Consider the following 27,212-nt stretch of genomic DNA (forward strand, 5'->3'; position numbering starts at 1 on the left):
GCCCAGGCAGGCCCTTTGGAAAGGGATTGTGGCTGTGGGGAGAAAAGGTCTTGGTGCCAAATCTCTTCACACTTTCCCATGTGCAACTGTTTCTTTCTGAGACCATCAGGAAGGTGGGAGCCCTTCAACTTCCCCAGTTTGCAGTGACACCTCTGTCAGCATCACAGATGGGACCTCTTCTTGTTTGCCCATACAGACAAAAAATGGGGAGATAATCCAGGCTGGGGGGCCTGGGACTGCCAGGATAGTGGGTCTGGCACAGTTTTAGTGGGCACTGAGGATAATGGTCTGTTTGATGGGCATCCCATGGGGCCCACAGAAACACCCATCACAAGATGCAGGAAAAAAGGATATATATTGGAATGGCTAAGAAGGGAAATGCTAAACCACCACCCACCTGCACGACCTTTCAGGAGGCAAAGATGGGTTGTCTGCAACATGCCCTGGGACAAAGGGGGATCCTTCTCTGTTTATTTTCCACCTCACTTGTGCTGTTTGAGTATGATAGGGCAGTCATTCATTGCAGAAGCAGCACCAGCTCCTGGGCTTGTGGATGGCAATGCCATCTACCCTCTTTGTGGAATGGAAAACAAAGTTATTAGGTGCTCTTCTGCTCAGGTGTTTTTCACTGTTAAGGACAGTAACGTCTCTCTGAGGGGATGGGAGAGATGTTCCTCCTTGCCCCCACGGAACCTCCTGGGAGCCCCTCCTGGGGCTCCTCCCTCCCCACCCCCCCAACATTGTTTGCAGCCCCAGGCTGGCATTTCATCTGCCCCAGGAAGAGCAGGGTAGGATTCAGTGTGGGCAGGGTGGTGTCACAAGCCTGTTAATAACTCCCTGAAGCTTCAGGAATTTCTTTTCTTTTGACATCAAAACAGGATCTGATGCTTCCCTGGTCCTCAGTGATTTGTGGCTGAGGAGATGTCCAATGTGTTAAATGAACCCCATGGACATTTTGGGTGCATTTAATTCTGAAGCACCTGGGGAAATACAGGTAGAGGAAACCAGATGTCTCTCACAGTGAGACAATAAGGTTTAAGTAAAAACCTGGGACAGCAGGGGCAGGTGTCTAGGTACTCCTCCACTCCACATTCAGAGACAGGAGCATCCCTGATGGATGTTGTCTGAATCTTAACTGCCATCCCAATGAAATGTGCCACATAACCCCTAATCCCAGATATTTAATTGGCAAGAAGCAGGATTTCCTTGGCTTTCGAGCCCAGTGGTCACTCTGTGAGTTTGCAGCACATCCCTGGCTGAGTTTTAGGGTGGAGAACTGGGGTACCTACAGCAAGACTGCTGACTGGGCTGAGCAAGGAGAAGTGGAGAAATAAACCTGGTGCAGTTAGGACAGCACTAATTTTAGCAAGGCTGAATGCAACAGGCTCAACTGGAATAAATAAGACAAGCAGCCAGGGCTGTGGAGTTGCAGGAAGAATCTCTGTAGAGATAGTGTTTACTTGCAGCAGCTTTTCCCATCCCTGTTCCAGTGGCCCCATCTCCACCAAGCCTGACACAGCCCACATTTATAAGCTATTTTTTGTTGTTTTAACACAATGCTGCAATTCTAACCCACAGCCTCAGATTGTCAAGCAGTTTTTCTTCTCTTTCCTTCAGAAAAAAATACAGCTGAACTAATTTGATGAAAGAAGAAAATAAAATGTAAGCCAGACTAAACACATGCAGTTCCTACCTACAGCCAGGGCCTGGGTTCTCCCAGGCCAAAATCAACACATGTCAATTTTTAACATGACAAGGCTTTAAAAGGGAGGTTTGAGCCTGGATGAGAGGTGGCTGGAAAACATTAATAACAAGGTCTGTCAATTAAAGGCAGCCATGACAAGCCATCAAGACAAGAGCTAGGGAGTCTCCCCTTCTCTCCTCTTCCATCTTAGTCTGGTGGGAAAAAAAGTGATGTAAGAAAAAAACCCTCAGTTCTGAAAAAAATATAGCTACATTGCCTGCGGAAGGATGGGTTTTGTTTAGGAGCCTTGAGAACAGCCCAGCAGGCTGTTGAGCTCAGCAGCAAGGGTTGAGATCAACAGGTTAAGGAAGTCATTGCTTTGAAGGATGCTCCCAGTGGCTCCACCTATCCCAGTGCCATTGCTCCCACTTCACCTGTGCTTGCTGGGGAGGAGCAGCAGCCTGGCTGCCTCCTCCAGAGCATCAAGCATCATCATCTAGAAAGATTTGCAGTTATTGCACTAAGGTGACTTGGTGACAACAGGCAGCCACTGGGTGATGTACCTGTTGCACTGAAAAGAGCTATTTTGGGTTTTGGTCAGAAAAAAAAAATAGGAAAAACACCACCCTGCTTTTATCAGCCCCATAGGAAGTGTTTCTATGGCTTTCATGAGCTGGGTAGGTTTCTAGCCCAAGCCACCCACTGAGCTCCAAAATAGTTGGGAAAAACAAGGGAAAAGGGCAGAGCAGTGGCAGCCTCACCAGCCTTTGGAGATGAAAGCAAAAGTGAGTGAGGAGAGGGGCAAGGGGGAGGGAATGTTGGCATTAGGGGGTGTGGAGGGAAAGGGGCTTTACTCCCAAAATCCAGCAAACATCCCACTGAGCCAAGAGGAGGTTTCCATGGTGCAGAGAACCAGTGTTGTCTTTCAGCTGGGAAAGCAGGTAAAGATTCAGCCCAGAGGGAAATAGCAGATACTTATTTCACCTTCAACACCTAAATAAATACTGCATCCACAGTCACACACTCTGCACAGTATATACTGTGCTGGTGTGCATTTCACATCCACAGAGCAGAGGAACCAGCTGGTGGAGCAGCTCCAACATCCCCTGCTGTCATATCCTGTCCCCAACAGTGGCCCAACCAGATGCTCCAGTACATCTTAAGAGCCCACAATAATCAAAGGCAATGTGCTCTGCCTCCCAGAAGGGGAGAGGACCTTCCTGGAGACCCCCTAGTTACAGACATTTCATCCACCCACTGACCTGACTGGTGGCTGGAGCAACACCCATCAAGTAGCTTAGATGTGCAGAGGCTTTGAGGAATGAAGCTCTGCCCCTTCATGTACCACTTGCCTGAGTGTGGCAGGTGAGCTGGGCTGCTGCCCTGCTCTCAGGTTGTGTTCAGAAAAACCCTCCTTCCAACACACATGGAGTTCACTTTGCAAGGACAGGAAGAGACATGCCAGGCTGATTTATTCCAGCAAGCCCTAGGCCAGGCCCCTGAGGTGGTAAAAGGCTCCTGGGGTCTCTTAAATGCCATCTTCCCTCTCTGTGGAGTGGTACTCTTCTGCTCAGGGATTTGTCACTATTGAGGACAGTAAGACCAAGACCAACAAGCTGAGTAAAAACAGTGGTGAAGCTAATGCTTTTACCCCAGTACAGATTAAAGGCACCTGAGGATGGAGAAACCCACAGGAGAGCCCATCCCTGAGCTCCTGCACTGGGCACATCAGTCTTCTCCATTTGGGGCACACTGACCTCACAGCCCAGCTTTGGCCACTGCCACAGCAGCACAGGCCACTAGCCCAGGCAGTGCCCACCCAAGCTCAGCACCACAGAGCTTGTGATGATATTTCAGCAAGAGCCACTTCCATCATTGAAAAGCACTTGAAAGCAGAGCTCAGAAAGCCTTTGGCTGTCCTTGCTCTGTGCCCATGGCTTCTGGAAGCTGCTTCATTGATGCTTCCCACTGCTGTGGTCCTGGTGGGACAGCTGTCAGCAGCACCACTGACATGTCCACAGGCAGTGGCTGGAAAACATTGGTCTGGACAACTGAAGCACTGTGGCTGAAGTCAAGAGCAGCTGCTTGTGCTCCTGGCCTCACTCATTTAAATCCTTTGCTCTGGTGGGTGCTACCAAGCCCCCTGCACCATCCACACTGGTGAGTGCTGGCTCACTCCAGGCCCTGCACTTCCCAAGGCAAAGCCAGAGCATGATGCACCACACACTGGGGCACAGGTAGGTGGCACCTGGGATGATTTATGTCTTTGCTGCTGAGGGGCTGTTTGGGTTTTTGGAGATAGGCTTCAGATGCAGCTCAGAGGAGACTGAAGCAGGGAGATGATCACTCTGTGGCCAGCAGGGACTATCTGTACATCTCCAGTGGCTGCCTGTTGTCACTGTGCTGTCACCATACCCACGCTGTTTCTCCAGCACACAGGTCAACCCCCAGTCACATTTCACATGTGCTGCTCTCGTCATTCTCCAAATATCCAGCACAGCCTATCACATTGTCCTCCCTCCACTCCTTCCTTTCCAGGCAGGCAGAGCAGCCTCTGCTTCCCACAGTATCACCCAGCAGGATCGCTCAGCACTGGGGAAGAAAATTGAAGGAAAGCCCTTTTAAATCAAGTTCATGCCTTACATCAAGAAAGGTTAGTCTTCCACTCCCCAGATAATAGATACAGATGTTACACTGATGCCACATTTGATGTCAGCCAAAAAAAGCCAAGGGAGTTTAAAACATTCATTCATCTCAAACTGTAAGCAAAGCTTACTCTCACTAATCTCAATAATTACTTGACTGCTCCCACATCACAAGGAGCAGCCATACGATGGCAAGGTTTCCTTCCTTCATAGGACCCTTCTCAGAGCAGGAATCAGAGATTTGCAAGAAATTCCCTCTTTAAAGTGATGTTGCTGGGGTTCCCTGAACTGGATTCAACAGGATTGCTTTAGGACTCAAAGCAGGATCGGGGCTTGAACTCTTCTCATTCAAGACCAACATCATTGATCCAAGAGCATCAAGACTGTTGGTGTCACTGTAAGACCAGAAAAATACAAAGTTCTAATTTTTAAAAACAAATGTTTAAAATCTTAGGTTAAAAAAATATGTAGGTTTGTATTAGCCCTAAAAATGCAGCCATCTGCTCTCCCCCCAAAGGAACAAAAGGAAGGGGAGGGTAAAGTGTAGGTGTAGGGTTTCTATGGGTGCACAGGTGCCCTGGGTTAGTGGGATCCCAGCTGGGGAAGCCACCTTGGCATCCCCTCCCAGGTGTGCTGCTGAGAGCAGGGGCTGCTCCCTGCGTTCTGAAGGCAGGTGTGGCTCTGGCAGCTGCTGTGCAACACCTACACCTGTACATTTCTTGTTGAAAGCACCCTTGGGTACACCTCTGGCAACATCTCTTTGCCCTCGCCCAGGCTGGGGGAAGCTGAGGCAGTGGGGGAACAGAGGGTTAAGTTGGGATTTGGTTTTGTCCATACCAGCTCCTATCTCCCAGTTCCATTCCACCTCTCTGCAGCAGGTGTAGATCATCTCCTGGGATAGACTGGAATACACCATCCCTGCTAAACCCCTCACCTGGCCCCTCCTGAGCTGCTCCATCAGCATGGCTGGGGCCACTGGGACACCCCTGTGGGGCCTCCTGGGGATGAAGAGATGGGGGGGAAAAAAAGGAAAAAAAATATTCTTCCATCATTTTTCCACTGTCGAGTTTCTCCTCATTTCCACATATTTCCAGAGTGTCTATTTTTCCACGTTAAAGGGGACTGGAATAAATGTCACGTTGCAGCATATATCTGTGAACAAAGCCACAAGTGTGAATGGCCACATGCACAAATTCTCTCCCCTGATTTCCCAGGTTTTCAGGAGTGACCTTGGAAAAAAAGCAAGCTGTAGTTCTTCATGGGATGGGTGATAACCTGTTTGTCACCATTCAAACTGTCTGAAGGCTGCCCAGTTTTTATTTTATTATATTTCGAGGTATCACCAAGACCTGGTTGAATTACACTGCTGACTCCTTCATTAAAAAAAAAAAAAAAAAAAAAAGAAAAGTGACTTCACTTTCCTGCAAAGAGATCGGGGCTCATGGGAGACACTCAGATGTGTATGTAACACTTCTTTTGATTCTTTTTTTAATTTTTTTTTTTCCTGCAAGCATGCAGTAGCTAAAACTTGCAAGTGAAAGGCTTTGGGAACCTACTTATTCTACTACCTAAAAACGTTTCATCGCCGTGGAAAGAAGCAGATGCAGACTCTCGAGTGTCCAAGCCCGCAGCGGGATTATATTCCCAGTTTTGATCCGGTGCGGATTTGAGCGGTGCCGAGCCGGGGCGCATCGCTGGGATCCCCCCGTGAGGAGCCCCAGGGCAGCCCCAGGGTTGTGCCTGGCTCCCCGCGGGTCCGGGCCCGGGGAGCGCTGAGCGGGGCCGGCCCGACACCCCCGGCGGCCGCAGCTCCGCCGCGTCCCACCCGCCGCTGCCAGAAGGTGCCGCCGTCCGCCTGCGAATCGCTCCCCGACCAATTAAGCGGCAGGTATCGCCTGCAATCACGGCCGCTGATAGAGATAAATTGGGAAGGCACTATCTGCCCAACAATAGTGAGGGTTTATTTATTTTTTAATTTTTTTTTAAAGCGGGAAAAAAATAGAGAGAAAAAAAAAAGAGAGAGAGAGAAGAAAACAATTGAACTTTTCATCAGCTGCTAATCATGATTTTTTTTATTGCTTTGCTTAGCATTTTCTGGGGAATAAAACCTCAGAGGAGCCCAGTCTTTTGTGGAAAATGAAAGGGCATATAAAAAAATGAATGTACATGGATTCTAAATATTTCAGGTTGTATGACTTTGTGTTTGACCTTAGCAGAAGATGAACTAATCCTGCAATATAATAGACTTTCATAGAGATATGGAAAATGGCTGCTTTTTTATCTCAGTTGCCATGGGAACCATCAGAGAGAAGGCCTAGCTGAGATGCAATAGAAGGTTATTAAATGTGTGCTTGTGTATATTGGAAAAATACAGCTTTTTGTCATCTTGTGTCACTCATGGGTCTTTAATGCGTAATGTTTAGGTTATTAATAAACTAACACAGGTCCATTTTTTGCAGAGAACAACTGTGAATACAGCCATATAAAATTATTACAAGTTGAACATTTGCAAAACTCTCAAGCCCGGGCAGGGGCTGCTGCTTGCCAGCAACATCCCATGAAAGTTTCTCTCTCTTTCCAGGCAGGGACAAGATGAGCTTTGCTGGACAGGCAGAGGGGGCCAGGAGATTGTGGGTGTCCTGTCTCTAACCCAGAATCTTGCTATCCTCCTAGCCTGGGGGTCCAGGGCAGTGCTAGTGATATGTGATATGCTCCAGTGGTGCAGAATAAAATGTTTCCTTGTCTGGTTCCTGGGCAGGTACTACCAGAGGAAAGAAGGGTTAGGTGAGCCAAAAGGACATTTGTCCCTAGCTCTGGGTTGGGGAATCTCCTGTTCTTGGAACTGGGGGCTGCACACCCAGACTGGGAAGCATTTACTGTTATACAGATAAGTTTTGGGAGGGGTGAAAAAAAACATAAAAAACAAAAACAAAAACAAAAACAAACAAACAAAAATCAACAAACAAACAAACAAACAAAAACACCAAAAAAAGAGGAGAAAATAAGAAACAAGAAATAAAGAGAACAGTAGAGAATGAGAGGAAGAAATGAAGGAAAATCTGAAAGTCTGATACTGCCCTGCACTGGAAGGGACAGACTTCACACTAACTCTAGGAGTAAATAACTCCCTTTCTGTAAGGTTTGGTTTTGTCCCTCAGAATCACCAATTGCTTCCCAGATTTGGGCTGCCTCAGGTGCTCTGTTCTGCCTGTGTCTAGGAGGTGGAGGGATCACCCAGTACCCACAGTAAGGGCTAGAAGCCAGCCCAGCCTGTGGAGGACCCAAGGGACTGGCAGGGCTCCGTGGCCAGGGTTTGGGGAGAACAAGCTGGAGGGAGCACTGGGAGTTTTTACCAGAATGACCCAGCTGGACCCTGAGACTGCTGAGGGCTGGGGCAGGACTGGGGCACAGCCGAGCCTGGACGTGGCTTTCTGGGTGAGGACAGAGCTGCTGCCACACAACTCATCACTTCTGAAGCAGTGACTGCCCATGGATGCAAGTGAAGGTAGCTGTGGGTGCAGGAGTGAGTGTGAGTGTGAGCAGGTGCCTGGATTGCCCAGGATGATGTTCAGAACTCTTCTCCCTTCCCTGCAAATCTGCCATTGCCTCAGCAGAGCAGCCCCAAATTTCCAAGCGTGCTGCGTGGCAGCACCCTGCACGGTGAGCTGGTGTCCCACCCTGCTCCCCTGGATCCAGGACGGGCAGGGGACCCTCCTGTCACTCCACGGAATCCACAGCAAAGACCGGAGTGTGTGAAGAGCCTTGGGGGTGTCCTAGGCCCCGCTGGGGGCAACTCTTGTGCACAGCAGCCCCGCATCCATGCATACTAAGTAAAGCAAGGAATACATAGATTTTGCCTATCTGCCGATCAAACGCGGAGATCTGCTCTGGTAAATGATGCATTAGATGCGGTGGCTGTATTTGTTGTGTGAGTTTTGAAAGGGTTCCGATAATCTGGAAGCGAGAGATAAGGAACACCATTTATTCAGCAGCACTTTGGAACCAATTTTCAACCCTGTTCAACCCCATTCTCCAGCAGCCTCCAGGAGCCCAGGAGATAAGAATTGGGCTATTCATTATCTTCACAAGGAACAAAGATTAGCTAGCAGAGATGAAAAATTACCCCTGGATAGTAATAATAAGGAAGCGAACCTGGAGAGCTGCTGAGCCTATATTCTCCTTGCTGCTGGTGCTGCTTCTTCTCTTTTAAAATTCTCTCCCTCTTTTTTTTGTTGAATCAATATTGAAAAGGTTGGGGGGTTTTTCTTCTTTTTTTTTTTTTTTTTTTTTCCTTCTTCTTTTTTTTATTTTTAATGGGGGAGGAAATCTTCCCCCACTGTCTATCACATTTTTCAATATCCAGAATATGGTTGTTACAGGGAAAGAGAGCAGAGCACGGACCCCCCTTCCTCCCAGACTTTCAGATGACATCTTTAGTATGAAAGCTTAACAGAAAAGAACAACATCCTTCTCTTCCAACGGACACGAGGGACCAATGGTGTCTCCCCGCCCGGGCCGAGCCCCGATGTCTCTGGCGGCACGGGCGGGGTGACCCGGCTGTCCCGGGACAGCGCGGCGGGGGAGAGCACAGCGCGGGGCGGCTCGGCCGGGCACTGCTCCAGCCTCGGCCCCCCGAGCCCCCGGCTCGCCCACCGCCGTCTGACCCCGCTTGGGGAAAAATCTGCAGCCTTCAAACCCCACTTTTCCTGGAGTTTTTCCGCCTGAGCGACAGTCCCTCGTTTTGGAGTCGTTCGGTGCGGGGCGATCCCGGGGCGCGGCTGCCAGCAGGGTCTGTCTCCTCCTGGGCACGAGGGAGAAAGGAGGAGATATATGTATGTGTGTATTTTAATACCACATTCTTTTGTATTTTTCCCCTGCATAAATCTGGTGATGTATCTTCTCTCAGAGGATGAAGGGTAATACAGGAGGAGTAATTAAAACACTTACTTTGGAAATGGGCTGCGTGGGGCTGATAAGAATTATCTGCCGCATATCAAGGACCCTTCTTCCCCCCGAACCATATCACAAAGACAGATAGAAAATGCCAGCAGAATAGGATCCCCCGCCTCTTTTCCCTGCTCACGTTTTTACCTCCATTATGATGATAATTCCTTTCCCTCGAAACTTTTCTCCTTCCCTTTCCCGAACCGTATTTTTGTCCCCCCCCACCTCCCGCAGGGCCCCCACCGGTCTGTCAGGCCTTTGTTTCTGTATTAATATGGTTTTCCTGCAGCCTCCGGCGGGGGTCCCGCCTGTGCCCCCTCTGGGGATCCTCCCCGCGCCCCCCGAGCCGCCCCGGCCCCGTCCCCCCACCCGGGCAGGGAGCGCTGGCGGCCCCGGCCCCGCACACGGGAAGGGCAGGGAAATACCCGCCAGGTGAGACCTGCCGAGCCGGGGCTGGGGCGCGCAAACATTCCCCAAAACATTCCTTCTGCCTGGATTTCTTAGTGCTCTACGAAATATACGTATTTTTCCCGTCTCTTTCCTAGTTATAACAACGACTCATCGCGTAATATCTGCTTGTACTTCTTGCAGCTTCTCCGCCACCTCACTCTGGTGCAGGTGCATAGCCTGGATGGTTGGATTTGGAAGGGAAAGGTGTGAGAAGAAACATGAGGTTATACAAAAAAACAGGCTGGTCACTGGGAAAAAAAAAAAAAAAATCAAGAATCCCAAAACATTCCCTTCACTAGAGAGGGAAAGAAAATTCATACGACTGGGAGTAATTTATAGGAATAATTGATCCTGCGAAGCGGCTTCCCCCAGCCCACCTTCCCTGGGCTCAGAGGAAGAGAGAGGCTCGGGAGAGGCTGCGGTGCCCCAGCCCTTTCCCAGCGCCTGCCGTGCCAGTGCGTGTTGTTGGTATAATATCAAGTCATTTAAAATATGAAAGTCAAGTCGCGTAGACTGTGACAGCAACCGTAACAAAAGGTGCAAGCGACAGACAATGTGATGTGCTTGTAGAGATATTGTAATGATGCAAATGAAGTGGAGGGGACGAGCTGCCTTATTATGTACATAAATACAGAGTAGCTCTCGCTGTGCCGCCCGTGAATGCGGGAGAGTGAGAGAGAGAAGGGGAGGGAAAGAAGGGAGAGAGGAAAAGGAGAGGGAGGGAGGAGGGAGGAAGGGAAGAGGGGAAGGAGGGAAGGGAGGAAAAAAAAAAGGTCTCAGCTCGAAACTGCTGCCAGTGTTGAGCAGCGCGCGGCGGCGGCCCCTCGGCTCCCTGCAGAGCCCGGCACAGCCGGGGCCGCCTCTCCCACCCCGGGAGCTCCGAGCCCTCCAGACCCGCGGAACGGCCCCGCCGGGAGCACCGCTGGCGCTTCCTATGCCGCGTGCGGGGAACTGAGAGAAGAAACGAGGAGAGGCGAGAGGCGAGGTAAGGGACGGCTCTGCGCGGCTCGGGGCGGCCCTGCCGGCAGCGAGTGCGGGTCCCGCTGCGGGAGCGCTCGGCTCGGGGCGCTTTTCCCCAGGGGCGGATCTGGCAGGGTTCGTAAAGAACGAAAAAATGTTCCCGGTCGGGCCGGACCCCCCGGGCTGTCCCTCCAGGCGGGCAGGCTGAGGGCTGAGCCCGGGGCAGGTCCCGGGGGCACCGCGGCTCCCCCGCCCTGCCCGCCCCGCACCGCACCCGCGGGGAGCCGGGCCCTGCTCGGAGCCGAGCTTGCTTGTTTTCATTTTTTTTTCTCTTTCCCATTGTCACTGGGGTGATTATTTAAATCTCCGTCTTGGAAAGTTGCATTTCACCCAGGGCGGCCAGGCAGAGATTTCTCGGAGCCAGGGCGTGCAGAGACCCCGTGTCCCCTCCCCGCAGCTACATCCTATCTCCTCTCTCCCTTTGTTGGCAGATTTGGGCATTAAAAAAAAAAAAACAACAAAAAACAAAACTTGCGAGGGTTTGTTGTGGCCCGAAAGGCGGCAGGGCCCGGCCCCGCTGTCTCTGCACCTGCCTGCCGGGGAGTCCTCCCGGCCCAGTCCCGTGCGGCAGCTTTACGGGGCTTTGCATGATTTAGAATTACCCAGGCACATCGGGGCACGGCCGCTCCTCTCCGCCGACTCTTTCACCCCTTCGCCTTTTTTTTTTTTTTTTTTTTTCCTTCTGTTTTTGTATGTGCAAAGTTCCCCTCTTTATCCTGCTTTTGCTTTGGGGTGCTCAGGCTGGAAGGCAAGAAAAAAAAAAAAAAATATCATAAAAGGGAAGCGTCCAGGAGCGGAGCCTGCCTGGATTTGATGCGATTTCAATAAGAAAAGCGATTTCACTGAGGGGATGCGAGTTCGGTGGCGGGGATTGTTGTTCCCCGGCGCACGGAGCATCTTTATTAAACACAAATATTTTTTCCTCGGAAGTGTGAGCTGTGGTTTGGCTGAGCCCCGCTGCTCGCAGGGCACCGCTCCTGTCGGGCGGGGGGCGAGTCCCGTTCTCCGGGTCGGGTCGGTCCCTCTCCAGAAAACTTCTGCCTGAGGAGAAACAGATCAAACCTGCGGGGCCGGCCTCGTTCCTCCCTCCTAAAACAGCTGCTCCCGAAATAACCTTGAGAAAAAAAAAAACCCAAAAAACCCCAAAAAACCCAACAAAAAACAACCAAACAAAAAAACCCACCCCACCCAACCCCCTTGCCCCAAACAAACAAGCAAACAAACAAACAAACAAACCAAACCAGACCCCCTCCGCCCCATAAAATTAAAGAGAGATCCTGCAAACGAAATCTTTCCTGGAGTGCCTGAAAAAGAAAATTATACCTTTTTTTTCTGGACAAAGACGCGCGTGTGTGACCTCCCCCTTCCCCACGCACAGATTTCTCTGCGCGAACTTGCACCAAAAGCGGCTTTGTGGGCAGGTTGGGGTCTTTTCCTCCCCTCATTCTGCAGCCCGGCGAGCCGGGGGGCTGCGCCCAGCGGGCAAATCGCGGACAAAGCGCAGGGAAGGCGTGTCGGGAGCCAGGCTGGGACCGAGGGTTCCCACCGTGGGGACATTCCCCGCACAAATCCTCTGCCGGATGGGGGATAGTGTTTTTACAAAACCAGGCAAAAAAATTTTAAATTTTCAGTGATTTATTCCCCTAGTCCTATCTCTCGCGCGCTTCCCCCACCCTCCATTTTTTTTTTTTAAATTTTTTTCTTAATGCAGTTTAAGTCAGGGTCTTGTAGTTACGAGGGAACTGTCACTCCGTAACCCTATCAGAGCCATTATTACGTGCCAGTAACACGGCGCGGGGAAGCCGGGGGAGAAGAAAAGCGAAACGGAGACGAGACCAGAGCGCCGAAAACACCGAGGATTTTTAATTTTTTTTTTTTTTAAGGCAGAAAGCAAGAATTTTCTCTCTTCCAAAAAAATCCAAGGAAAGAAATCTCTCCGGGACGGGTTGAGGGGCTGCTGGCAGGGACTGGCTGTCCGGGCCTCCTACCTGCGGGGGGGTGGCACAGCCGGCAGGTCCCCAAGCTGCGGAACGCCCCCAGCAGCCCCCCCCGCCCTCCCCTCCCCTCCCCTCCCCTCCCCAGCCCGCCCGGGGCTCGCTCATCGCCCCCGGCCCCGCGCGGTGCTGAGCGCTGAGCGCTGAGCGCTTCTCTCCCTCTTCTTTCTTTTCACGGAGTTTCCCTGCGCTCCCCGCTCGCGTCTGCGGGTCGCCCCTCGGGGGGCGGCGGGGCACGGGCGGGCTCGGTCCCCAGCGCTCCCATAACCCGGGCACAGCGTGGCCCTGGGGGGACACCCCGGGAAAGGCGTCTGGAGGAACCTGCCCTGCGCTCTGCGGCTTCTCCTCAGCTACAATTTTTCCCAGATCCAAACACCCAGGATGAAGGGGGGGAAAAAAAAAGAGGAAGAATCCCCTCTCCAGACATGTAAATAAATGGTCCGTGCGCGGCGTCGGGTTATTTGTTTTCTGCCTTCTCTTCTGCCCGAGAATTGGTGTCAACTCTGTCACATGGCACTGGTAACTGTTGCTAAAACATGTTGTCGTCTCCCTCCTCCCTTAACGATATGACATCACTTGTCAATCAAATCAAAATAACCAGTTGTGCTTCCAGATCTGGGAAAGCTCCCTTATTAAAAGAGAAAAAAAATAAATTGCAACAGCAATAAATAAATAATAATAATAATAAAATCAATAAAGCAGACCCCGTAACGCCCGGGGGAGGAAGGGGGAAAGAAGGTAAAAGGGGGAAGGAGTGGGGCCCGGCCGGAGCCTCTCCCGGGAAGCTTTGGCAGAAAATCGAGGGAAGAGCTGCTTAAGCAGCCGTGTGAGCGGCGGGCTGCGGAGCGGAGCTAAGCCGCTCGCCTCCAGCAACCAGCGCGCTCCGCTGCTGCTCCCGGTGGGTGAATTAATTCAATTAAAACCCTCCGCCGTGCCGCCGGGGCGTTGAGCGGCCGAGAGCAGAGCCGGCGCCCCGCTCGCCAGGACGAGGCTGCAGGGACGGGACACGCCGGGAATTAAAATATATATAACAGGACAAAAAAAACCCCAAACATACCGCGAGCCGGCCGGCTAGGAAGTCTCCCAGCTCAGCCGGTCTCTCGGCAGAAATCTTTCATCCCTGCTGGAGGGGTCATTTATTTTACAAAGGGTTTTAAAAGGGAGGGGTTGCACACGGCGAGAGGTGGGTGCGAGGAGAGGCGCCGGCCGCAGGAGGGGACACCCGGCGGGTGGGGGGGAGTTCCCAGCCGGGCCCGAGGCCGGAGCCGCTCGCCCCTTTTGTTTTCCTTCACCCGCCAGGCCCCGGGTAACCCGAGCCGGGGGCTTCAGGGAGCCCCGGCCGGACAGTGCCGGGGTCTGCCTCGCCATAAATCAAGCCGCCTGATTAATCTTTACAATTTGTCTTTTAAAACAAACAAGAACGAATTATCAGCTCGTTAACTGCGATTTTATCACCTGCCTAAAACAAACAGCCCACCCCACTTCCCTCCTCCCTCCCACCCCCCCCAAAAAAAAAAAAAAAAATACCCCAAAATCGCGTCCCCGTGCTGATGGCAGGAGGGCAGTAATTAAAATATCCAGATGAATTAATAAGCGTGTGGCGAGGAGCTGGTCTCGGTGGTGGGGAGGAGAGGAGCGGGAGGCCCGGGCCATCCCTCTGGCCGCTCCCCGGCCGGGGCTCCGGCGCCGAGGGGATCTCCCTTCAACGGCCCCAGCTTATTTTACTATCACCTTTCTTTCAAAACATTAAAAAAAAAAATCCATTTACGGGTGATGTTTGGGTGATTTTGGTGCATGTAGAAAGAAAATCGCTTCGGAGGGGCAAGCCGGATTTTTTTTTTTTTTGAAAGCTTCGCTTGGTTTTCTCTCGCTTTTTAACTTTCCCTTTTTAATTTTTTAAATTTTTTTTTAAGCTTTTGCTTTGTTTTCCCTTTCGTCCCGGCCACCAGCGGACTAAGGCTCCCGGGCACGCTCCGCAGCGCGGGGGGCGTTTGCCCTCCCAAATCCCGGCCCCTGTTGCACCGAGCCGGCCCAGCGCCCGTGCCCGGCCTGCCGGGGCCAAGCAGCCCGTCCCGGGAGCAGCCGCTCCGCCGCCCCTTCCGCGCCGGCCCCGCCGGAGGAGCCGCTGCCGCTGCCCGGCCCCGCCGCTCGCCCCCCCCCCCCCCCCGCGGCGGCAGGAGGGGCCCAGGGGCGCCGCGGGCCCGGCGCCACCGCGCAGCGCCGGGGTCAGGGGGCCGGGAGAGCGGGACACCCGCGCTCAGGGTGGAGGAGGTGTCAGAGGAGACTGTGCGGAGGGGGAAGGGGGGAAGCGTAATTGCCTCTCCCCGTCCCAGCCTTCAGCTCCCCCGCTCTGGCCCTCGCTCCCCCGCCCCGCCGGGCAGCGCTGTGGGTCCCCCCGGGAAAGGGGCTGCGCTGAGGGTCCCCTGGGGAAGGTCGTAGGGGGACAACGAGCGGTGATGGGGAATAGGAACAGAGGGAGCCCCGTGTCGCTCCGACCAGACGCGCTCCGCAGCGAGGAGAAGTAGTTTTTTTTTATTATTACTGTCATAATTATTGTCGTTATTGTTATTATTTTGTAAAAGTTCATTTCCTGGCAAATTTGGCAGTGACGGGTGACGTCAGAGCCCCGGCGTCGTAGTGACTGGGGCGGTGGGGCCGGGGGAGGCCGCCTCAGCTCCGGCTCCGGCTCCCAAAGCCAGCGCTGCCCGCCGCGGGGGCGGCCCCGGGGGCAGCTGCAGCAGCGGCATCCTCGGGCCGCCCCGCTGCCCCCGCCCGCAGCCCCTCGGGGGGGCCTGGAGCGAGTCCGCACCGCCCCGACCCTCCCGCGCCCCCGCCCCGGCCGCGCCGTCGGGCCGGAGCCGCAGCCGCTGCCCGGAGAGCGGAGGGGCTGCCCCCGGCCCATCCCCGGGCAGGGACAGCGTCCTTGCCCCGTGCCCGGCTAGAAGGGTTGGAGGATTGCAATCCACGTTTCCCTTTTTCCCCGAAAGCGGCGGCTGAGGAACGGGAGAGGAGCGCCTGGGAAACGGGACCTGCGGAAGCGCCCGGCCGCGCTCCGGGGAGTTCTTTGTGCCTTTCCCATTATTATTATTATTATTTTGCGCCCCAAAGGCGGAGCGGTTTATCCGCACCTTGGCGGGTGGCGAAGCCGCAGCGTCACCCCGGCTGCTGCCGCTGAGCTGCATCACAAACTCCGCAGAAAACGCTTGTTGATTCGGGATGCGCCTCCGCTCCCCGCGCCAAAGCACGCGAGTAATTACAGATATTAAAACTGTGATGTTTGGTTTTTATTATTAATTATTAAAAAAAATAAAGTGAGATTGGAAAATAAAAAATAGCGTTAGTGATGTCGCAGCCCCACCGGGAAGACTGTACCTCGTCCCAGCGTCCTTGTGCCTCGGCCCGACGGGGCTCGGCTCCCGGGCCCGGGCTCACAGCAGCCCCAGGCCGGTCCGGGCCGAGCCCCGCTGTCCGGGGAGGGGCCGGGTCCCCCCTGCCCTGCGGCCGGCCCAGCGCGCTGCCCGGGCCCGCTCGTCCCGTCCGCCTCAGGGCTCAGCGCGGAGCCTCGCAATTATTTGTTTTTAATAATTTTACCCCATCCAGACATTTATTTCAAACTAATGTGATGAGGCTGAGGGTCGTCTCGCTCCCGGCTGCGCGCTACTGTGCCCGATTTAAGGGATTTTATGGCATTTATCCCTCCGGTGCCGATTTCTAGCCGCGGGCATCCCGGCGGCGGCGCTGGAAGTCACGGCCCGGCGGCCCCATCGCCGACCTCTCCCCGCGCTCCATCTTCGCTCTGCCCCCTCTCCCCAGCCCGCATCCCCGCACTCCCCGGCGGGACCCCTGGATTTTGCCGTCCCCGCCCCGCAGGGGCGTGCAGCGCCCGGGCGGGGAAAGCCCCCACGGCGCTGCCTGGCGAGATGCCGCTGGCAGGGCAGGGGGGCGGAGGAGGGGGTCTGCGCGCTCCCCCCCGCCCCGAGCCGGCTCGGTTTGGGGCCGCGGGTGCGGTTGGGGGCGGTGTGGGGCGGCGGGATTGGCTGGCCCGGCCGCCGGCCCTGCGCGCCCCGGCCCGTCTGCGGCGCCGCGGCCAGCTGGCGCCAGCGCTCATATAGGATGCGCGGGGATGGGACCGAGCCGGCCAGAGCAGCGCCTTTGCCATCTGAGTAACACCCTCCATCCAACCTCCTCTGCTCCTCCCGCGCTCGCTCTGCCTTTGCTCCCTCCTCTCCTTCGCCTTTTTTTTTTTTTTTTTTTTTTTTTACTCCCCCTCCGTTCTCCCCCTCTTTCCTGCGCTCGCATCCTCCCCGCCGGCATTCACCGCCACCAGCCTCCCGCGCCGGGTAAGTGTGGGGCGCGGAGAGGGTCGCCGCGCCACTGCCGGGGTGCCCTGCTTTCTCTAGACACCCTTCTCCGCTCTTCTTCTCTACCTCCTCCCTATTTCTCCCCCTCCTTTTCCTTTTGTGTCACTCGGAGTTCTTACTAGAACTACGCTGTGCTAGTTCTGCCGTTCTTCCTTTTTCACCCCGCTTTTGAAGCCAGCTGGAAAAACTCCTATTGACGTTTCTAGCGGGGAGGACGACGATGAAGCTTTTTCGGTTTATTCCCTTTTTTTTTCCCTTCCTTTTTTCCTTTTTGTTTTTAGTTCAGAGTTTGAAATGGATCTTTGTTTATTTTATGGGGCAATGAGCAGGGAGAGAGCAAGGCAAGGGGTTTTGGGGACAGAATATTTTTGGAAGGGAGGAGGGGCTCTGCTTCCCCCTCCCCATCCATGTACTTCTCGGAAAAGGAGCCGGCCGGGAGCCGGCCCAGCGAGCGGCGCACCCCGGGCTGCAGGATGCTCAACCCTCCCGTCTCTCCCTACAGGTGCTCCCCTGGCGCCTCCCGGGACCTGCCTCCCCTCCCGCCTGCTGAGAGAGGGACACGCTGACTCCAGGGCTCCTCTCCCAAGCCTCAGAGGACGCGCTCCAGTCACCCGCCGGTTTTCTACCTAAAAAAAAAAATCCTCCCAAATCTCTTAAAACCCACCGGGCAACGTCAAAAGCGACCCCCCGAGAGGCGCTCCCCGCCCCCACCGAGCGCCGCTCGCTCCTGGCCTGGGGGTGGGTGAGAGGGGAGGCCCAAGGCCATGGAGGTGGCCACGGATCAGCCCCGCTGGATGGCTCACCACGCCGTGCTCAACGGGCAGCACCCCGACAGCCACCACCCCGGCCTGCCGCACAACTACATGGAACCCGCGCAGCTCCTACCTCCGGATGAAGTCGACGTCTTCTTCAACCACTTGGACTCCCAGGGCAACCCTTACTACGCCAATTCCGCCCGGGCCAGGGTCTCCTACAGCCAGGCACACGGTAAATGAGCACCCCGGGCCCTTCCCCGCCGTCCCGGCACAGCTCCGGGCCCTCCGTACGAGCCGCCCGTGGCCTGCACGGGGGGAGAAGTTTCGCTCGGGCCGCTCGGGGTGTCGGAGCCGGGGAAAGGGAGATCGAAAGCGGGATAGACAGTCAGGCACGGGTGGATTTTAACCCTAGGGATAACCGAGGACTAGCGGAGGGGAGGGAAAGAAAGGGGGGAGGTGGGAGAGGAAGGGGAAACAGTGTGCGCACGGGCTAAAACTTCTCAGACACGGCTACTTCCCGGATGCAAAATACAAACCGATTCAAACCGGCGATGGATTTTATTTAGGGTTGTTTTTAGGAGCCGGAGAGAGAGCGTTACGGCGGCTCAGAAAGATAGAGCAAAAAGGGGGTTGCTGCATTCCTCCACCCCGTGAATGGGGTGGGAGGAAAAGGATTGCCTGAGTCCCCCTCCTGCTCCCCTTGCTCCTTCTGGCCGGGCTGGCTGATATCTCCCTCAGATGGGACAGGGCGAAGGGGCTGCAGCACCAGCCTGGCTGCTCTTCCCCGGGTTGTGCAGCCTGTCCCGTGGCCGCCTCTCCTCCCGCAGACCGAGGAGCTGCCCAGCCACGGGGAGCCGAGTCCTGCCCGGGCCGCTCCGGGCTGACCCCAAACGCTCTTGTGTTCCTACAGCCCGCCTGACCGGGAGTCAAATGTGCCGGCCTCATCTTATCCACAGCCCCGGGATCCCTTGGCTGGACAGCAGCAAGGCGGCACTGTCTGCCCATCACCACAACCCCTGGACCGTCAGCCCCTTCACCAAGACACCCCTGCACCCCTCGGCGGCCGGAGCGCCCGGGGCCATCTCGGTGTACCCGGGCAGCAGCACGTCCAGCACCGGCTCCGCGTCCTCGCTCACCCCGGCCTCGCACTCCGGCTCCCACCTCTTCGGCTTCCCCCCGACCCCTCCGAAGGAAGTGTCCCCAGACCCCAACTCCACCAGCGCCGCCTCCCCTTCTTCCTCCGCCGGGGCTCGGCAGGAGGACAAAGACAGCATCAAGTACCAAGTGTCGCTGTCGGAGGGGATGAAGATGGAGAGTGCCAGCCCGCTCAGGAGCAGCCTCAGCAGCATGGGGGCCCAGCCCTCCACCCATCACCCCATCCCCACCTACCCCTCCTACGTGCCGGCAGCCCACGACTACAGCAGCAGCCTCTTCCACCCGGGCAGCTTTCTGGGGGGCCCCGCGTCCAGCTTCACCCCCAAACCGCGGAGCAAGGCCAGGTCCTGTTCGGGTAAGTGTCGCACCCTGTGGCCTTCCCGTCGCGTCCCGGCTGGAAAAGCCGCCCCGCCGGGGCTCCGTGCAGGTGGTGGCTGCGCTGGCTGTGGGGGTGAGGGTGGGCGCTGCTGCGGGGCTGGGGGTTGTGTTGGCCCTCTTCGGGATAAAGCGACAGGTGACCGCTTGGTTCTGCTTTTCTGGGTTTTTAAAAGCAGAGATGGAGCTGGGACTGGGCTCCGATGCGCTCCGGCACTGGCCACAGGGCACTCGGAGGGGCCGCGGGACCAGGGCAGCCTGAGCCAGCAGACCGCGCTGTACAAAGAGGGATTTATATGGAGAAAGAAACCCGAACCCTTTTAGTCGGAGAAAAGCAGGCTTTAGGCTCCCGAGGGGCTCAGGCTCGACCCTGCTCCCTCAAGTCAGGCAAACACCCATGGATGACACATGGGGATATTCCAGCCATAGGGATTTCTCCCTCCGTAATTTCCACGTCTTTCCATTAACATCACCCAAGGCCCCAGTGCAAGATGAAAGTGAAACTTTCCTGGCCTGTTCCCTTCAGATCGCAAAGGGCCTTTTTCCCCTTCGCATTTTACAAGAGCAAAAGTTCAAATATAGTTTACATACCAGTGCAAAAGACTAAGGTGTCCAGTCACTGCTCACTTACTCCAGGCTAACTTTAGCTAGAAAATACTTCACCTTTTTTTTTTTTTTTTTTTTTTTTAAACCCTGAATCAGATATATCTCTGCTTCCAAACGACTGCCTGCAGACCTTTCCCATGTTCACAACCCTTTCTTGCATTTCTTCTAACAATGCAGTCCTAAATCTGTAAATCAGGTGATGAACAAAGTTTTAACCCCACTTTGACATCACAGTAGTTTTACAGCTAGACACAAATTATGACAATTTATGTAATTCTACTGATCTTCTTGGTTTAACATTCTCACCAATGGAAGGAAATTAACTGCAATATATTTGGGCTGAATTTAGACAGCCTTTTGAAAATAAATGGCCATATAGACATTTGCATATGTATTCCATTGAACACATTTGCTTATGAATACACTACATGGTATTATTTAAGTGGACAATAATTTAGAAATGTGATCTCTTATGAGTTATGCAACAAAAATACCAACTATTTTACAAGCTCATCAGTACTGTTTCAAATGATTTCTCGGAGAGAAAAAATACATTCTTTCTCTGCCACTATTTCCAGGCAGTTGCTACTATGTGCATGTATTTTTTAGGTAGTGCGTGGAAGAGAAACTAAAGGCAATGGGTAGCCCAAACCTCCTGAGTTTGGAAACTAGTTCAAGATCCAGATCTCTAAAGACAGAGGAATACTGATTAGCTTTTTAATTTTTTTTTTTTTTTTTGTCCCATAGCTGCCGATGGTTTTTAGATGGGGAAAGCAAGGACCCTTTTTCTTTTGTTTTACAGATGCTTCTTTCCCCCCACCCTGCCCCGTAAGGGAGCTCCCAGTGCAAGGAACTGGGGAAAGTTCGTGACCACTCAGTGTTTTTGTAGGAAAACTAGAGACTCAACGACAAGACGACTCCTGCAGCTTCCTGCCCTTAGGAGGGACAAAAGCTACAAATGTAGTGCCGCAGAGCTCCCCTCATTTCTCACTCTAGACTGTGTTGTTTAAAAGCTACCCACTCCCTAGATTAAAGCAGACACAAGCCCCGCTGAACTCAACATGATCTGCTCCAGTTATTAGCAAAAAGAATTTCCTTTCTAGTTAAATGCTGTAGGATTTGCATAAACGGCATTAAGTGAGATTTTTATATTACGCAGACCTGCCCTGAAACCATCCAAGGCAAATGAACTTTTAGCAGGAAGCTTTCTGATGCAGAAACAGATATCAAGGAGTTACACGTTGTGTTTTATTTATTGCAGCCATTCTACAATGCCATGTTTACCACATTGTACTAAAGCTAATAATGAAGGTAAACTGTTCCCTACCAAATTCAAACTGGATTATTGCTGAAAAAACACAGAAACAGAAAAGCACTGAAGCCTGTTTTTTACAGTAATGTCCAGTGAAACTGAACTTTCTCAAAGAACAGCATTAACAGCGTTTTTATGCTTTTAGAATAAAAATCATAACTGAGACTCTGGTATTCTGTATCCATTCCCAGCCTGCTCAGCTCTACTTTCTCATCCTGTAACATTTGCAACAAAAAAGAAAGTGCAGAATTGGAGGTCATTTTGCTTAGATTTATTTCTAGAAAACCTCTTCCTCGCACTCTCTTTTTAACGTGTTGTGTGTTTGCAAGTGTGTGTGTTTGTGCGCACATGCACGGGTGTTTTTGTGGCAGGGAAACACAGGATTTCACCACCAGAGTGCAACAGATACGGGAGGGGAGTGGTGCCCAGTGAAGACTGAGGGAGTTCTCCTTGCTGAAACGATAACTTCCATCTGACACAATAAGAGTGTCACTCTTTCTCACCTTGCAGAGAGCGCTGCCTAGTCCTGAGCACGACATAAAATACTCGCTGGAGCCTGGGAGCGCTTGAAACACCGAGGTCCTTGCTGCCTGTGCTGTAGATGTCACTGCTGTCTGGTTGTGCTTAATTAACAGAATTAACACTCTGTTTTGACTTCTGAAAAATGCCTAAAGGACAATGCAAAAAGATTTTGTGAATTTGTTTTTTAAAAAAAGAAATCTGTTTTGTGTTTCCTTTTAGAAGGCAGAGAGTGTGTGAACTGTGGAGCCACCGCCACCCCTCTGTGGAGAAGAGACGGCACCGGGCACTACCTGTGTAACGCCTGCGGGCTCTACCACAAAATGAACGGTCAAAACCGACCCCTCATTAAACCCAAGCGAAGGCTGGTAGGTGTCTTATTTCTCCTGGGTTTGGGGATAAATGAAGCCGCGGGACCACACACAGGCACGAGTCAATGGTGCCTCATCTCTGCTCAGCCCCTGCGTGGAGCCGAGATGTGCTGTACCCGGGGGACAGTCCTGTGCCCCCTCTGCCTCCCCTAACCCCGGTGAGGTCACTGCTGTGCCTCAGGGCACATCTCCCCCTCCACCCCTCCCCGACAGGACCACCGAGCCCACCTCTGTCCCAGTCTGTACCGAGCCTCCCTATCGGCTCACAATGCGTGTGAGATATCGTGTGTCCTTCTCCCCATTTGTCCTCAGATGACAGCTTTTAATTTAATTCCTCAGTTACTTGGCCTCTTGGGATGGTTTGGGCACACACTGGGAGCGAAAGAGTTATGGGCATAAATGTCTTCCACCATGTACTAAAAAAAAAGTTCCAGTTCTAGAAAAGCAAAACAAATCAGATGAATCAAAGCTACTGCTCCCTGCTTAAAAATTATTTATATAAAAGCCATGAAGTAATTTTCACTCTTATATTCTCTGGCAATATTAATATTGGTTCCATCCCCAGACAGTCCCATACTGTTAAAAAAAATCCTATTATTTTTCCATGGAGTCGCCTATACTTCGTATTTTCATTTGACTGATTAAAAAAAAAAAAAAAAAAAAAAAAAGAAAAAAAAAAGAAAAAAAAAAGAGCCCTTTCTAAGCTCCTGGTAGTAGTTTCCTATCCGGATATCTGTACGTTAAAGATAATGAAACTTTGTGTGTCTGTTTCCTGACTCTAAAAGCTTTAGAGAGTTTCTATAGGCAAGCCTTGCCAGTCATGCTTGCTGTTTTGAAATTTCTAATACACTCTACTCTGCAAATAATGCGTAAAATGCTAAGAATAATAAATATTTTTTTGGAGCTTTATGATTTATGGTGCCTAAGTATCCTAGCTATTCGTGGGCAAATATCGATGAGGTTTAGAAAGCAGAAAACTGGCATTTCTGTTCTAGCACTGGGATGGGATATAGAAGATTTCTGTCCAGAGTCAGAATTTCAGCTATGCAAGCTTCTAATGACTTGCTTTCTATACTGACCGTATAGAAAAATGTTAGGACAACAGTGTAACATTATCAGCCTCTCAAGCTCAAGTGCTTTCCAGACTGAATGGGACAGGCCATAGAGTTAAGTAGCATAGTTAAGTATCAGTAAGCTATCTCAAATATGCAAACACAGGTCTCCACCTTCCAGTGTGTTGGGACATTGTTATACTTAGCTCACTGTGCAGGGTTTGGGGGGCACTAGAGAGGTTTTCTTTCCGTGTTTAACTGTTTAAATGTTTTGTTTTGATTTAATTGATTTACAGCTTTGTTTATTGCCCCTTTTCCCACTGTAGTTTACTTGTTTGTGAGGCAGAAGAGGTGGATATCTTTGGGAATTTGTTAATCTGCCATGCAATAGCAAAGTGATCGTATTAATAACATCAGCATTTGGACGTCTGGCATTAATTGTGTTTGGGTCGCACGAGTGCATTTGCAGTAGGGGGTACCCCCTCCCTCCTTGTGCCTTTGGCCTGTTCTCACAGGCAAGTAAGGCACAGAAATATAAAAGTCTCCGAGGGCCTGATTCTTGTCTGAAGCTGCTGAACCGTCCATCAGCTTTGGGAAAGTTACAGAGGGCCACGGCATAAATCAGGAGCAAGTGAGAACAGAACCCTGTGCTCCTCTTTGGTGAGGGGGCCGAGCTGTGCTTCCAGCGGCGCCCACTCCCCACTGGGGCTGGCAGGCAGGGAGGCACACCGAGTTTTCTGGGAATCCCACTGCCCTGGGACTGGCAGGCAGGGAGGCACACCGAGCTCTCTGGGAATCCCACTGCCCTGGGACTGGCAGGCAGGGAGGCACACCGAGCTCTCTGGGAATCCCACTGCCCTGGGACTGGCAGGCAGGGAGGCACACCGAGTTCTCTGGGAATCCCACTCCCCACTGGGGCTGGCAGGCAGGGAGGCACACCGAGTTCTCTGGGAATCCCACTGCCCTGGGACTGGCTCTGTGCTCGTGGAGATGCCCTGTGCATTACTGTGAGCTTTGCTGCTGCTTCACCCCATGGCTCTCCACGGCTAATTGCAGAAATTTCCAGGAAGCAAGGCCCCCGGGGAACCACCACGATTGATACACTTTAGGAAGCAAACTCCAATTTAAGAAAATACCGAGTCCTCAGCATTAATTCAGTAGCACAAAATAGACTTGGTATTTTGACCACTTCTAGAGGCAGGGCTGAAGGTTTCTATTACAAAATAATTTCCCAAAATATGAGGTGCAGTTAGTCTGTCCATAACACTTTATACACCACTGTCCATGCACAAAGGACACTTTATCGTGGGGTCTGCTAGACAAGGGCCCAGGAATCACAGGCGGCTGCTGTTATACTTTTCCTGTTCTTGTTTTGGGAGGTGGGTGAATGTTTGGGCATTTTTCATTCCCCTCACCTTGGTTTCAGCAGAACAATAGTTTTAGGAATGGGTGGTGCATTTTTGGTAGTTTTGTTTCATTTTAAGACAGTTGTTTAGGGGCTTGGAACAGAGTAGGGACAGAGGCGGCAGACTGAGGGGTGGGGGGGGTGGTCAGCGGAATCATTGCTGCAAGGCAAGAAATTTGGTTTGCAAAATATGTAAAGAAAGTTGGAGCCGGTTTTGTTTTCTCCCTTTCACTTGTAAATGTAAACTGAATTTTCAGTGATGGCTGTGATAAATACTGCACCCAGCTAAGTAATGTGGTTCTTTTGTATCCACCTTACAAGGGCCAGAGTACGGGTAAAAATGACATTCTTAAAGATTCTCTGTTTTCAAATCCAGACCCAGCACTGGCACTAAATTGGTCATTAAAGAAAGGAAAAAGGCAAGTGCATTCTCGCGATGTATTCTAGAATCCCGCAAAGGGAAATTTTGAAAAAGTCAAGATTATTTTTCTACCTCTAAAATTTTTGTTTGTGGAATCTGAGATTCATTGTTTCTCTCCTTACTTCCCTTGCCTACAGAGTGCTATGGGGCTTGAAAGTTTGCATAGGAGAATATTTAAATTTAAACAAAAGATAACCTCCATAAAACTCGAAACTGACAACAACTTTCTTCCAGCCCTGATGCTTTGTAAAATCTTAATAACAAGTTCTCCGCGAACCAAATATTGAGTCCGATTTGACCTTTCTCATGATGCCCCTCCACCTGGTGATAAATTTTAATTTTCTTTTTCTTTTGGTTAGTCAGCGGCCAGGAGAGCAGGGACTTGTTGTGCCAACTGTCAGACAACCACCACAACCTTATGGCGACGTAATGCAAACGGGGACCCGGTTTGTAATGCCTGCGGACTCTACTATAAATTGCACAATGTGAGTATTTACTCATCTCATTTGTCGCTGCTTGCTTAGTGTGGATTGATGTCTTAACTGCATGGTGTACACTAGGCTTTTATTAGTTTCAGGGGTTTGGTTGTTTTATTCCTTCCCCCATCTCTAAGGTTCCCCTGGGAAGTGACAGCCGTTCTTTGTCAGCATAGTGATGCTAAGTTCAGTGACATTACAATGTATTAGCTTGGCTTCTAACGCTTGGGCAAATCAGGCAAAATAGAGCTGCCACACTTGGTTTTCACTGAGTGGGTTTTGTGTGCCGTTTCCCTCCAGAAACAGAGGCCATTTGGAATGGGCTCTGTGCAAAAATTAATCCTTATGGGCTATCTTCATTTTGACTTGGAAAAAAATATTTGTTTCATTTTGACTTGGAAAAAATATATGTATCCAAGGCTTTGTTGTATTATTTTATTTTTTTTAAAAAAAATTAATCCTAATCAGGAACACTTAAAACATTGGAACGTTATTTACACTGTACGTAACAGGTTACTGATACAAGATTGCTCAGGACTGAATTTGGGTCAGCGTGTGCCTCCTAGTTTGATCTTCTGTTAGGAAATTAATGAGGACTGAGGGTAAGCCTACAGGAAAGAGAGTCATCAGCTGCCAAATTCAGTTCAATTTATTTTTCATGTCTAGAGTTTTTGTGTCTGTGGTTTTATTAAACAAATCAATATAAACAACTTCTGCAGAGAGAAACTTTTTTTTTTTTGGCCAGAAAAAGGTCTCCATCCAGGAAAAACACATGGGGGCTGTTCAAATATTTTCATTTTTGCACAATAAGGTCATTTTGTCTGCATGAGCCTGATTTTCTCATTTCTTGCAGGTGAACAGGCCTCTGACCATGAAAAAGGAAGGAATTCAGACCAGGAACAGGAAAATGTCCAACAAATCAAAGAAAAGCAAGAAAGGCTCTGAGTGTTTTGAGGAACTGTCCAAGTGCATGCAGGAGAAGTCGTCTCCCTTCAGTGCTGCTGCCCTTGCCAGTCACATGGCACCCATGGGGCATTTGCCCCCTTTCAGCCACTCTGGACACATCCTACCAACACCTACCCCCATCCACCCATCTTCCAGCATCTCATTTGGACACCCACACCCATCCAGCATGGTAACAGCCATGGGATAAACCTGATGACCAAGAGACCCATCCAGATATTAAGAACATGGGACTTTGCCTAAGATGGGACCAAGTAAGACAATGTTTTGTCAAGAGGAGAATGTAGGGATGGAATGTTTTGTCAAGAGGAGAATGTAGGGATGGCAAAAGGAGACCCTTGCTCCCATTTTAACTCTTAATGCTGGACTAAAACCTTGCAAATGATGGGTCTTCTGCAGAAATGTGTAGTGGTGCCTGTAATGCACTTTGCCCCCTCAGGTATAAAAAAACAGAGCTCACCCGTTTGATACTTAATGGTCCAGCAGGAAGCAAAAGATGGCAGAAGCTGAAGGAGGAGGCTTGGAACTGGCTTTCCTTTCTCTCTTTGTTGTTACTGTGAATATTGTAAAGAGATATAAGCAGCCTCCCAGGATGGAATTGGCTCACTGGAAGCCAGACATGCTGGATTTCTATTGCGGACTTTATTTGGGATAGAGAGAAAAAAAAAAGAAAAAAAGAAAAAAAAAAAAAAGAAAAAGGAAAG

General features: G+C 51.7%; 1 protein-coding gene across 2 annotated transcripts; it reads left to right on the top strand.

The window, feature by feature from the left end:
• Positions 1 to 10,618: 10,618 nt before the first annotated feature.
• On the top strand, positions 10,619 to 27,211 carry GATA2 (GATA binding protein 2). 2 transcript variants are annotated; one of them, XM_083869611.1, is made up of 6 exons: positions 10,619 to 10,708; positions 17,601 to 18,085; positions 18,764 to 19,363; positions 22,043 to 22,188; positions 25,429 to 25,554; positions 26,399 to 27,211. In XM_083869611.1, exons 2-6 carry the CDS (start codon positions 17,863 to 17,865, stop codon positions 26,696 to 26,698), a joined length of 1,395 nt encoding a protein of 464 aa, XP_083725737.1. In that variant the 5' UTR covers positions 10,619 to 10,708; positions 17,601 to 17,862; the 3' UTR covers positions 26,699 to 27,211. The 2 variants fall into 2 exon arrangements, with proteins under 2 accessions (XP_083725737.1, XP_083725736.1); XM_083869610.1 differs by lacking the exon at positions 10,619 to 10,708 and adding an exon at positions 16,722 to 17,077.
• The last annotated feature ends 1 nt before the right edge of the window (position 27,212 follows it).

This window comes from Zosterops lateralis (genome assembly GCF_965231275.1).
Source record: "Zosterops lateralis genome assembly, chromosome: 11".
Lineage (NCBI taxonomy): Eukaryota > Metazoa > Chordata > Aves > Passeriformes > Zosteropidae > Zosterops > Zosterops lateralis.